The sequence below is a fragment of the Pleurodeles waltl genome, chromosome 11, assembly GCF_031143425.1.
Source record: "Pleurodeles waltl isolate 20211129_DDA chromosome 11, aPleWal1.hap1.20221129, whole genome shotgun sequence".
Lineage (NCBI taxonomy): Eukaryota > Metazoa > Chordata > Amphibia > Caudata > Salamandridae > Pleurodeles > Pleurodeles waltl.
In genome coordinates, this window is record NC_090450.1 from 899,654,785 (window position 1) to 899,667,171 (window position 12,387).

General features: G+C 46.3%; 1 protein-coding gene across 5 annotated transcripts in view; it reads left to right on the plus strand.

Moving 5' to 3' along the window:
- Positions 1–12,387, plus strand: part of HECTD4 (HECT domain E3 ubiquitin protein ligase 4) — a 1,724,100-nt gene that overhangs the window by 352,669 nt on the left and 1,359,044 nt on the right. For 3 of the 5 annotated variants that reach the window (XR_011199486.1, XM_069214810.1, XM_069214812.1), the window contains exons 17-18: positions 10,143–10,271; positions 11,162–11,286. Coding sequence is in view for 4 of the 5 variants with exons in the window: in XM_069214810.1 (XP_069070911.1) it covers positions 10,143–10,271; positions 11,162–11,286 (254 nt within the window). In the remaining variant the exon portion in view is untranslated. The remainder of the gene's footprint in view (positions 1–10,142; positions 10,272–11,161; positions 11,287–12,387) is intronic. The other 2 variants (XM_069214811.1, XM_069214814.1) reach the window with 1 other exon arrangement.

A 12,387-nucleotide genomic window follows, 5' to 3' on the forward strand; every position in this document is an offset into this window, starting at 1 on the left:
GATTAGGGTGGTCTTGACGAATAAAGGGATGTTGGTCCAGGTCATGGGTGCATAGATGGAAATCTCCTGTTGCCTTGTGTTTTTCCTCATAAAGAATAATGGCAGGGGTTCTTGTGCTCATTTGAATTCCCAGGAAGGGATTTAGATTTTATATTTTCTTTGCCCACACGTAGTTGTCCTTTTCCTGAACTCTACACACAAGAAAGTGAAATAGAAATTTTAAGATTGAATGATATTGTAGTCACTGTATTTCTGATGCCATAATCTTTACTTACTATCTGGAAGGATAGGGTTACATATTCCTAGGATTAAAAAGGGGTAACTCCTAGCATAGTTCGTAGAGGTATTTTTCCTCAGGGCATACTAACCCTTCCATAGGATATCCTAGAGGAAGATTTCTGATTTTTTTTATTTTTTATTTTATTTGATAGCAAAAACATGAAAGGAATGGACATTTTTGCCATTTTAAGTTGATGCATTGTGAGGTTCCTAACAGAGAGGCAATGTGGCAACATATCTTCTTATTTTGTTATTGTTGCATCCAGGATTTCAGCTTTATTTGGTAGATTACTGAGGCAGATACCCTAATGCAGCACAATGGGCATTTCATAATAATTTCTGTGATTTTGGAAGTGTCTTCAACAAGTTAACAACAGATGTGTGCAATGTGCTAGTAATTACACCAAGGTAAAAATAAAGCCAAATTAAAAAGCAATTAGGTTAAAGCATTCATCTGTTGGAGGAGCTTATTACAGCTACCTATTCAAGAACGTCAGGTTGCATTTCCCTCCTGTTTTAATAATAAAGGGACTCCGGCAGCTAAAATTCTCGGCACTGGTAGGCCTGTTTATTTTGGATTGGTTTTAGCTTTGAATTCATCATTCTGAACCAGAAGTTTGAAAACATACATACAGCTTTTATGTTTGCACAAACATTGTGGAACCGTCTCTGTTCTGATAAACATATGACATTTAAACATATTATGAACAGTGAACAAGATATATGGGGTTAAGAATGTCATTAACTGTACATAGACTGGAAAATGAGCTACTTCTGATTAATTGGGAATATCGTGAGCTACTAAAAGACTGACCAACTAGAGCACTGTTTGTGGAATCCCATCCCATTAAAATGAAAAGTATATTTTAAGCACTGATTTGCGAGGATCAAAAGCAACTGTTACTGAAAAAATAAGTAAATTAGAGCTCTGTTTAAACATATACAAGAAAAGGGTAACTTTGGGCTTCTGTGCCATTGCACAAGCTGCAGTATTGCTAGCTATGCCGATGGCACCAATCCTTCTCAATTTTGTCTGCAAATTCAAAGAAGGTGGTTAATATCACAAACAGGCAAATTGTGGCAGCTTTGGCTCACTGTAGGAAGTTGGCTCGGTATATACTATTTCAAAGTAAGAAATAGTGTGCACAGAGTCCAAGGGTTCCCCTTAGAGGTAAGATAGTGGCAAAAAGAGATAATTCTAATGCTCTATTTTGTGGTAGTGTGGTCGAGCAGTAAGCTTATCAGAGGGTAGTGTTAAGCATTTGTTGTACACACACAGGCAATAAATGAGGAACACGCACTCGGACAATTCCAGGCCAATAGGTTTTTATATAGAAAAATATATTTTCCTAGTTTATTTTAAGAACCACAGGTTCAAGATTTACAAACAATACTTTAAATGAAAGGTATTTCCCTCAGGTATCTTAGGAATGTTGAATCATCACAATAGCATGTACAGTTTTGGCAAAAATGGCAATAAGCTATTTAAAAAATGGACACAGTGCAAAAATCAACAGTTCCTGGTGGAGGTAAGTATTTGTTAGGTTCACAGGTAAGTAAAGCACTGACAGGGTTTAAAGTTGGGTCCAAGGTAGCCCACCTTTGGGGGTTCAAGGCAACCCCAAAGTTACCACACCAGCAGCTCAGGGCCGGTCAGGTGCGGAGGTAAAAGAGGTGCCCAAAACACATAGGCTTCAATGGAAATAGGGGTGCCCCGGTTCCAGTCTGCCAGCAGGTAAGTACCCGCGACTTCGGAGGGCCGACCAGGGGGGTTTTGTAGGGCACCGGGAGGGACACAAGCAGGCACAGAAAGTACACCCTCAGCGGCACAGGGGCGGCCGGGTGCAGAGTGCAAACAGGCATCGGGTTTGCAATAGGTTTCAATGGGAGAGCCAGGGGTCTCTTCAGCGATGCAGGCACAGGGGGGGGTCTCCTCGGGGTAGCTACCACCTGGGCTAGGAAGAGGGTCGCCTGGGGGTCGCTCCTGCACTGAAGTTCGGTTCCTTCAGGTCCTGGGGGCTGCGGGTGCAGTGTCTTTACCAGGTGTCTGGTTCCTTGAAGCAGGCAGTCGCGGTCAGGGGGAGCCTCTGGATTCCCTCTGCAGGCATCGCTGTGGGGACTCAGGGGGGTCAACTCTGGCTACTCACAGGCTCGCAGTCACCGGGGAGTCCTCCCTGTAGAGTTAGTTTTCCGTAGGTCGAGATGGGGGACGGGGGGGGTGTTAGGTGCAGAGTGGAAAGTCTCACGCTTCCGGCGGGAAACGTGTGGTCTTTAAAAGTTGCTTCTTTGTTGCAAAGTTGCAGTTCTGTGGAACAGGGCCGCTGTCCTCGGGAGTTTCTTGGTCCTTTTAGATGCAGGGTAGTCCTCTGAGGCTTCAGAGGTCGCTGGACCCTGGGGGGACGCGTTGCTGTTGCAGTTTTTCTCGAAGTGGGGAGACAGGCCAGTAGGGCTGGGGCCAAAGCAGTTGGTGTCTCCGTCTTCTCTGCAGGGCTTCAGGTCAGCAGTCCTTTTTCGTCTTCAGGTTGCAGGAACCTATCTTCCGAGGTTCTGGGGGGCCCCTAAATACTCAATTTAGGGGTATGTTTATGTCTGGGATTATAGTAGCCAATGGCTACTAGCCCTGAGGGTGGCTACACCCTCTTTGTGCCTCCTCCCTGTGGGGAGGGGGGCACATCCCTAATCCTATTGGGGGAATCCTCCATCTGCAAGATGGAGGATTCCTAAAAGTCAGAGTCACCTCAGCTCAGGACACCTTAGGGGTTGTCCTGACTGGCCAGTGACTCCTCCTTGTTTTTCTCATTATCTCCTCCAGCCTTGCTGCCAAACGTGGGGGCAGTGGCCGGAGGGGCGGGCATCTCCACTAGCTGGGATGCCCTGTGGCGCTGTAACAAAGGGGAGGGTGAGCCTTTGAGGCTCACCATCAGGTGTTTCAGTTCCTGCAGGGGGAGGTGTGAAGCACCTCCACCCAGTACAGGCTTTGTTACTGGTCACAGAGTGACAAAGACACTCTCCCCATGTGGCCAGCAACATGTCTGTTGTGTGGCAGGCTGGCAAAAACTAGTCAGCCCACACTGGAAGTCAGGTATGTTTTCAGGGGGCATCTCTAAGATGCCCTCTGGGTGTAATTCACAATAACATGTACACTGGCATCAGTGTGCATTTATTGTGTTGAGAAGTTTGATACCAAACTTCACAGTTTTCAATATAGCCATTATGGTGCTGTGGAGTTTGTGCATGACAGACTCCCAGACCATATACTCTTATGGCTACCCTGCACTTACAATGTCTAAGGTTTTGCTTAGACACTGTAGGATCATAGTGCTCATGCACCTATGCCCTCACCTGTGGTATAGTGCACCCTGCCTTAGGGCTGTAAGGCCTGCTAGAGGGGTGACTTATCTATGCCATAGGCAGTGTGAGGTTGGCATGGCACTCTGAGGGGAGTGCCATGTTGACTTAGTCATTTTCTCCCCACCAGCACACACAAGCTGACCTCTGTGGCCACTGGATCGCTCCCCACGCGTACAGCGACACCTAGCTGTCCCCGTGTCTGGATCCCCCTCCCGCCCGCCCTCCCTCCCACCCTCGCTGCTCCCTACTGGCCATCCCTGATGTCTAGTGGTAAGTGCCTTCCTGCAATCACTGTGTGTGTTTACCTTGTCTCTTTTCATCGTGTGTTTGCCTTATCTTAGCCTGTTTGTTATCCGTGTTTTTTGCCTCATCTTATCTCCGTGTGTTTGCCTTATTTTAGCCTGTTTTTCTCAGTGTTTTTGCCTCGTCTTAGCTCTGTGTGTTTTTCCCTGTCTTAGCGCTTTGTGTTTTGCCTTGTCTTAACGCTTTGTGCTTTGCCTTGGCTTAGGCTGTCTGTTGTTACTTTTTTACCGCCCCGTGGCGCCCCCTTCCCCCTCCCCAGCGCCTCGGCTCCCCTGAGCCGTCTCCTTTTCCCGCTGCTGCGGCCCCGCCCCCCTCGATCCCCATTCGTCCACGCCTCCCTCCTCCCAGCTACTCCTCCTTCCCTCCTCCCCTTCTTAATGGCGATTGCTGGCGACTGCGCAGTGGGCACGCACAGCGGGTGCGCCGCTGGCGCACTGGAGGCGTGCCAGAGGCATGCCCGTCTGCGCCCGGACTGCACCCAGCGCCACCCCCCCGGTCCACGGAACCCCCAGACGCCACTACACTGCCAGTGACCTTAACGCCCTCAACCCTGGCCGCTCCACAACATGCTTCCAGTCCTCTCCAAGAAACACCCACTGACCCTTGTCCTGCCACAACTGCAGATTTACCTGCGACAGAACCACCAAACCACCAAAAACCAGAACCAACCACCTCCACTGCATACTCCTTAACACCCGCTCCGCACGCAAGCACGCCATCGAGCTCTGGGACCTACTCGACACCTCAACCCCGGACGTGGCCTTCCTTACCGAAACCTGGTGGAAAGACGTCCTCGGCGGCTGACATCGCCATAGCAATCCCGGAGGGCTACAAGGTCACCCGCAGGGATCGCACAAATGGAATCGGAGGAGGAATAGCCATCGCCCACAAGGCCACCCTCAAGGTCCACACCCACTCGGACGACACCCTCAAGACCGCTGAACATCTGCACTTCCAAATACACACCGACCCCAACACCACCCTCAGAGGAACGCTCGTCTACAGACCCCCCTGGACCACGAGCACCCTTCAGCGACTCCATCCCTGACCTCGCCAGCGCCCACGCACTCGCCTCTACAGACTACATCCTCCTAGGGGACCTTAACTTCCACCTCGAGAACAACGACGATGTCAACTCTACCACCCTGATCGACAACCTCGCCAACCTCGGCCTCAGACAACTTGTCACCTCACCCACCCACGCAGCCAGCCACACGCTTGACCCCATTTTCTCCACAAGCGCCCACATCACCTTCAACCACACCACCGAACTCCACTGGACCGACCACCACTGCATCCACTTCTCCTTCCAGAAACAGGTCAAGCACCACCGTACACTACAGCCACCCCGCCACCACTGGAGCAAAATCACCCAAGTCCAGCTGATCAGTGCCCTCACCCAGAACCCACCTAACGACCCCACCGACCCAGACACCGCCGCCCACAACCTCAGACAGTGGATCAACGACTGTTCCAACTCCCTCGCTCCACTCAAGAAAACCTCCAATAACCAAGCCACCAAGAAAGCCACCTGGTCCACCGAAGAGCTCCAGACCTCCAAGCGCATTTGCCGGAAACTTAAGAATAAATGGCTCACCGAACACACACCCGACAGCCTCACGGCCCACAAAGACGCCACCCGCGGACACCACCAACTAATCAGACTAGCCAAAAGATCCTCCTTCAAAGACCGCCTAGATAACAACGCACACGACAGCAAAGAGCTCTTCAGCATCGTGAAAGAACTCTCCAACCCCAGCGCCAACATCGACATTCCACCCTCACAAGAGCTTTCCGACTCTTTGGCCACATTCTTCCACCAAAAGATCACCGACATCCACGACAGCTTCGATACCACAGCCGCCCCCACCACGCCAGAGACCACCCCAGCTAACACCACCCGCTCCGATTGCCTAACCTCTTGGGCCAGCGTCAGCATCACCGAGACACGAAAAATCATGAACTCCATCAACTCCGGATCACCGTCAGACCCAAGGCCCCACCATGTGTACAACAAAGCAGACGCAACCATCGCTCCCCAACTACGGAAGGTCATTAACATCTCCTTCGAAACTGCAACATTCCCGGAAAGCTGAAAACACGCTAAAATCAACACCCTCCTTAAGAAGCCTAAAGCAGACCCCCAAGACCTTAAGAACTTACGACCCATCTCCCTACTCCCGTTCCCTGCGAAGGTCATCGAGAAAATCGTCAACGCACAACTGACTCGCCACCTCAAACAACGACATCCTGGACCCCTCCCAGTCTGGGTTCCGACAAATCCACAGCACTGAGACCGCGCTTCTCGCTGCCACAGACGACATAAGACGCCAAATGGGAAACGGCGAAACATCAGCCCTCATCCTCCTGGACCTATCAGCCCCCTTCGATATGGTATGCCATCACATTCTGAGATCCCGCCTCTTCGAAGCCGGAATACAAGAGAAAGCCCTCGAGTGGACTACGTCCTTTCTCTCCAACAGAACCCAGAGAGTCCGCCTCCCTCCCTTCTGCTCCAAAGCCACCAAAATCATCTGCGGCGTACCTCAGTGCTCATCCCTCAGCCCAACATTATTCAATATCTACATGGCACCCCTTGCTCAAGTAGCCCGACAATACAACCTCAACATCATCTCCTACGCTGACGACACCCAGCTCATCCTCTTCCTCACCAAGGACCCGCACACCGCCAAATCCAACCTCCACAAGGGAATGCAGGCCGTTGCCGAATGGATGAGAAACAGCTGCCTGAAACTGAACTCTGACAAGACGGAGGTCCTCATCCTCGGACCCAACCCCTCCGCCTGGGACGACTCCTGGTGGCCAACATCTCTAGGAACCCCACCAACACCGACCGACCACGCACGCAATCTGGGCTTCATCCTCGACTCCTCCCTCTCCATGTCAAAACAGGTAAACGCAGTCTCCTCCTCCTGCTACAACACTCTCCGCATGCTCCGCAGGATCTACAAGTGGATCCCAACAGACACAAGAAAAACAGTGACACCTGCCCTTGTCAGCAGCAGGCTAGACTACGGCAACGCACTCTACACAGGCATCCTGACAAAACACCTGCAGTGCCTCCAACGCATCCAAAACGCCTCCGCCCGACTGATCCTCAACATACCCCGCCGCAACCACATCACACCCCTCCTGAGAGACCTCCACTGGCTCCCAGTTGAGAAGAGGATCACATTCATGCTCCTCACCCACGCACACAAAGCACTGCACAACACCGGACCTGCTTACCTCAACAACAGACTCAGCTTCTACACCCCCACCCAACAACTCCGCTCCGCAGACCGCACACTTGCCACCGTCCCCTGCATCCACCGAAAGACATCCGGCGGCAGATCCTTCTCCTACCTCGCCGCCAAGACATGGAACACTCTCCCAACCAACCTGCGACGGAGCCAGGACCTTCTCGCCTTCAGAAGACTCCTCAAGACCTGGCTCTTTGACCAGTAGCAGTGTACACCCCGCCCCCTCCCCTCAGCGCCTTGAAACCCTTACGGGTATGTAGTGCGCTCTATAAATATATTGATTGATTGATTGATATGTGCTGAGTGAGGGGTCCCCAGGGTGGCATATGACATTCTGCAGCCCTTAGAGACCTTCCCTGGCATCAGGGCCCTTGGTACCAGGGGTACCAGTTACAAGGGACTTACCTGGATGCCAGGGTGTGCCAGTTGTGGAGACAATAGGTACAGTTTAGGGAAAGAACACTGGTGCTGGGACCTGGTTAGCAGGCCTCAGCCCACTTTCAAATCATAACTTGGCATCAGCAAATGCAAAAAGTCAGGGGGTAACCATGCCAAGGAGGCATTTCCTTACACTCACCTGCAGTGAAAACCTTCCCTACCCTTCAAATGCTTATATCCATTGATTGTACTAAGATCACCCTTCACGAGTACTTATTCACACCTTCATTATAAAGCTTACAAGACACTAAAGTGTGCAAGGCATGCAGCCAAAGTATTACTGCCATATTTCTCAAACTTTAGTAGCAGCTGTGACACTTTCCACATTGGCAGAATAGCTCAATTAAACATTTGTCACACAAATAAAGTGGTAGTTGGCTGTTACAACACCTTCTGCTTGCAATGCTTAACTAACAAATGGTACCAATACAAAGTGATAATTCCTGCTACTACATTGTACATAGTATACTGTGTGAAAATGTCTCATACGAGCTCTCACCTTATATTGTTTGCACATGTCTGAGTGCTATGTGTAAAGTGAATGCTATTATACTGGAAACCCTGTCCATAAAAAGACTCAAAAGCTGTCTGTGAGGTTATCTCAATGGAAATAATATCTGCTTTGTACGATGAGATGACTTGAATGTGCCTCTTCCGAACTGAAAAATGTATATGAGCACAAGTTGCTACAAATCTGGAACCTCAACAAGGTATCCTAGAGATTGATGAGCAGATGTTAAAGTATTTGTCTGTTGTGATGGCTAACCTAAAGCCCACAGTTGTTATTGACAGTAAAATATGTACTACTACTAAGATGCTAGAGGAGCCCAAAAGTGAATGCATGCAAGGAATTTGTATTTTGTTCTTGGCCAAAAAAGAATGCTAGGCTAATATAAGGGGTAAGGAACACCCTGCCGTACAGTATTAGGATATTGCAAATCACTGAGGAGTTCCGTAACCATATAGAGGAACAAAGCTGATGGCACAGTTCCTATATAAGTTTATGAAACACCAGTGTGGCTTGCCAGTATCTTCATCATGTACGGCACGGGGTACTTCATCCTATGTAATACATGGGCACACCATCAACCTTTCTACAAACTACTTAAAACCTTTATGCATAGTTCTTTCATAGGAAAGAAAGAGAAGACATGTTTGCAAAGGTGAAGAATATAAATAGAAGCTCTACTGCAAAATTAAACACATCAAACACCTGTTAGATATTTGTTGCAAAAAGATATTAGAAACCATTCAATACCAGTCATTTAAAATGAAGCTGCAGTAGTTCTGAATGTGCAGACACATGCAGAAAGATTCTAACTTTTCTATAATTATCTTAGGAGTGCAAAAAATAAATTGCTCTTTTTGCTTGTCACTGTAAGCTAGGAAAATAGAGCACAACAAAGAAAAGCATCATTCATTTTCGTTGCTTTAAACAGCTGCACTGTGACCTGACCTGCCTTTCACGTCAGCTGCTGTCTCTAGAAGCAGGCATTTTGACATCAGAACTTATTACAGTTGAGTTCTGACGTCTTTGTAATCGGCGACTCAGCGTTAGAAGTTGCTGATTATTAAGAAATTAGAGACAGGCATTTATACAGGGATTGTAGAACCCATGTATTGCATTATGATAACATTTGTAACTAGAGATCTGCACAGAACATAGGAAAACATGACTGAGAGACACTTTGTCGCTGTGAACAAGGCTGGTGCATTTGATGGTTGAAACATGGGGACTAATCAATCTTCTCTAATTCAGAGGCAGAAAATTCAGAGAAGGTTTAACTGTCATTCTGTAAAAGGGAACTCTTCAACTCCTGTTGCACAATGTCAATTAACTTTACTTCAGTTACGTTGCGTATCGTGGTCTATTGTGAATGCATTGTATATAAAGACTATATTAAAACAGATGTAGTAAAATACTCAACACTGTTGACTGTAAGACTTGCCTTACCCTGCTCCCCTAAGTGCTGTTTCATTCTATGTGTTCACTCACTTATCCATTCGGTTTTGGTGCAATTCTTGTCTATATCCTTTCCCACATTTGTTTTTAATACATTTCTTTTTTCGCAAACCACTGAAGATAAAATGACTGCAATAACTTAAAAATGAATAAAAAATATATCATAAGCCTCTTTGGAGAGTCCGTGTTGAACACCAGAAACGTGTGCAATAAAAGTGCCACTTCTGCATTTGCAAGTGTCCCATATGACTTCGTGTATCATTGAAGCAGCTTTGAATGTTGTGAAGTCTTACTTGACCAATACAGTATGGGGTGGGAATAAATGAGACACCAAGGAGGAGAATGTGTGGAATCAGCATTGCAGCATAATTGTTAGTGAAGTGGTGCTGAGAAAAAGGTCTTCCATTACAGTTCTTCCTTTTCAGTGGTCAACATGATGTTAATTATTTCTATGCTTCTGTGGTTTTGAATTGCATTAAGCCAAGGATTTCCATAAAGAATTTGACAGAGTTAAGATGCTCTAATTGTACTCATTTACATTGAAGGTTGCATCACCTTGCCTGCGATATTTGATGGCAGTACAGAATCACCTTCTGAGTAATACTATTTTGATTAAACCTGATGAACATGATGACAGTGACAGTTCCCTCCAAGGGGAGACATTGAAGGTACAGGTAAACACTAGATTTCATTACGATAATATTGTCTTTAGTGTTGATGTTGCGACTTGTTACAACAGCATAGTGCAGCCAGTTAAGACTTGGTGTTGTATTTGTTGTTTAAGTAAACATGAAAGCTCCCAACTTAATGACTGTCGAAGAGTCATCACAAAAAAATCACAAAAAAAGTTGCCATTTTTAATATAAAAAATGTAAATATTATTGTGGCATTGTACAAATGCAGCCAGCAGTTTTGTACCATTTAATGTTACCAATAACTTTTATTAAACAGCAGAGTCTACTGTGTCAAGTTAGCTTATAATTGTAAGGATTCTTTAAATGAAAATGCCTTTGAGTCCTACATTCCTTTGATCATTTGTGATGTAGTTTTTAAAAGACTCTAAAAAAAAAAAAAAGTCACAATGCAAATTGTGGTGTGCTGGTCACTTTAAGGATTGCCTGTTTACAGCCACTGGGCTTTCATGAGCTTAGCCTCTGTTTTGAGTGTTTTCATTAAAATAATAATGAATCTCTAAGCAGTGTCAAATACTGTAATGGTGGTTTGTCTGTCTATGTCTTCTGAATCTGTTTATGTTGTCCTGATGGCGACGAAGTCTAATGTTTGATGTTTATAAGATACTGGGTGCATTGGTTTCTAGTTAAACTCTAGTTTATTTTTCTAAATGTTACAGTTGCCATACTCGGTTATTTTTTTTTTAACCACTTTCAAATTGCTCATTTTTTTTTTTATACAACGGTACATCTTATTTAGCTTCTCTCTGACCAAATGGCTGGTAAATGACTTTATAGCATGAACCTGCTTACAATATTGACAGATGCATCCACTTCTCTTGTGCTTGTGCATGTACTGTAGTAATGTATAGCAGTCTTGCAATTTTTCCTAGGAGCTTCAGACCAGCATTTTGGGTCTTGCTACTCAGATCCTGACTGGATGTGATGAAGTGTTGGAAATGCTGCAGCAAATCACAACAGTGCTTATTAACAGTGATGTTGGGGACCGAGAACTTCGGTGAGGCATTTTATTTTATCTAGCACATGATAATTATATACATTTTAGCAATGTGTATACTCATTTTTTGGATGGGTTTTATTCTGACTAAAGTCTTGTTTAGCAGTGGCGTACTAACATAAGGTATCTCATGGATGCTTGATTATAGTTTGATGAACAATGGGGACAATATAGGCCTTTTACCAGGCCCCTTAGCAAGGGTGATGGGATCTGTTTTTTGTATGTGAAAGTGAGCGCATGTGCTGATGGAAAACAGTCAGTGGGAAGATTAATAGCGACAGGGAAATATAGGCTCCTTGTGGCACTACATCAAGGTACCAGAAAGTTCATTCTGGATCCGAGCCTGGGAGACGAATCTGCTTTTGGTCATTGTGAAATACTGCATCCTTCCATAATGTATCACTTGTTTATTATAAAATGTCATTGTGTAGAGTTGGTGCTTGGAACTGTTCAATATGCTGATAGAACTTCATGCTTTGGGTCCAGGACGATGTGAATGGTTTTCTCTCTTCTCTGAGAGGTTGCCCTTTCATCCATTATCCTAGGCTGTTTTAAGGCTTTATTAAATAGTTGTTTTTTCCAGGAGTTTTCCTGAATTGAATGTGGTTCAATGCCACTCTCTTTGGATTCAGAACTTTACAAATTATTTGACATAGGGTTTAAGGGATGTTAATTTCTTGCAAGCAGTTTGAATATGAGTGTGCTGATCAGTCCTGTAATTGAGCTGTTACAGAGCTTCTGATGGATTCTTATAATCTCAGATTCCTCTCCTTAGAATACTGCAATTGTTCCAGACTGGATCCAGAACACTTTCTCCATAACAGAGCTCCCTCACACCTCTAACTGGTGTCATGCAGCTCCACACTGACTCCTACAGTGCCTAGGAAGTGAGAGAGCGGAGCACATACATGTGCAATCCTTCACTCTGATGTCGGTTCCTTCCTTTATTCGCCTTCAGATGTGGATCTGGAGCTCCACTTCAACGTTGCTAGTTTTCTGATGACTTCTAAACAATTTCAGCAGTGTTCTAAGGAACAAGGTCCCCACCCAAAAATGTGAGGTTTAAAGCCATACCACGATTGCAGGAAGCAGATGTTGGTC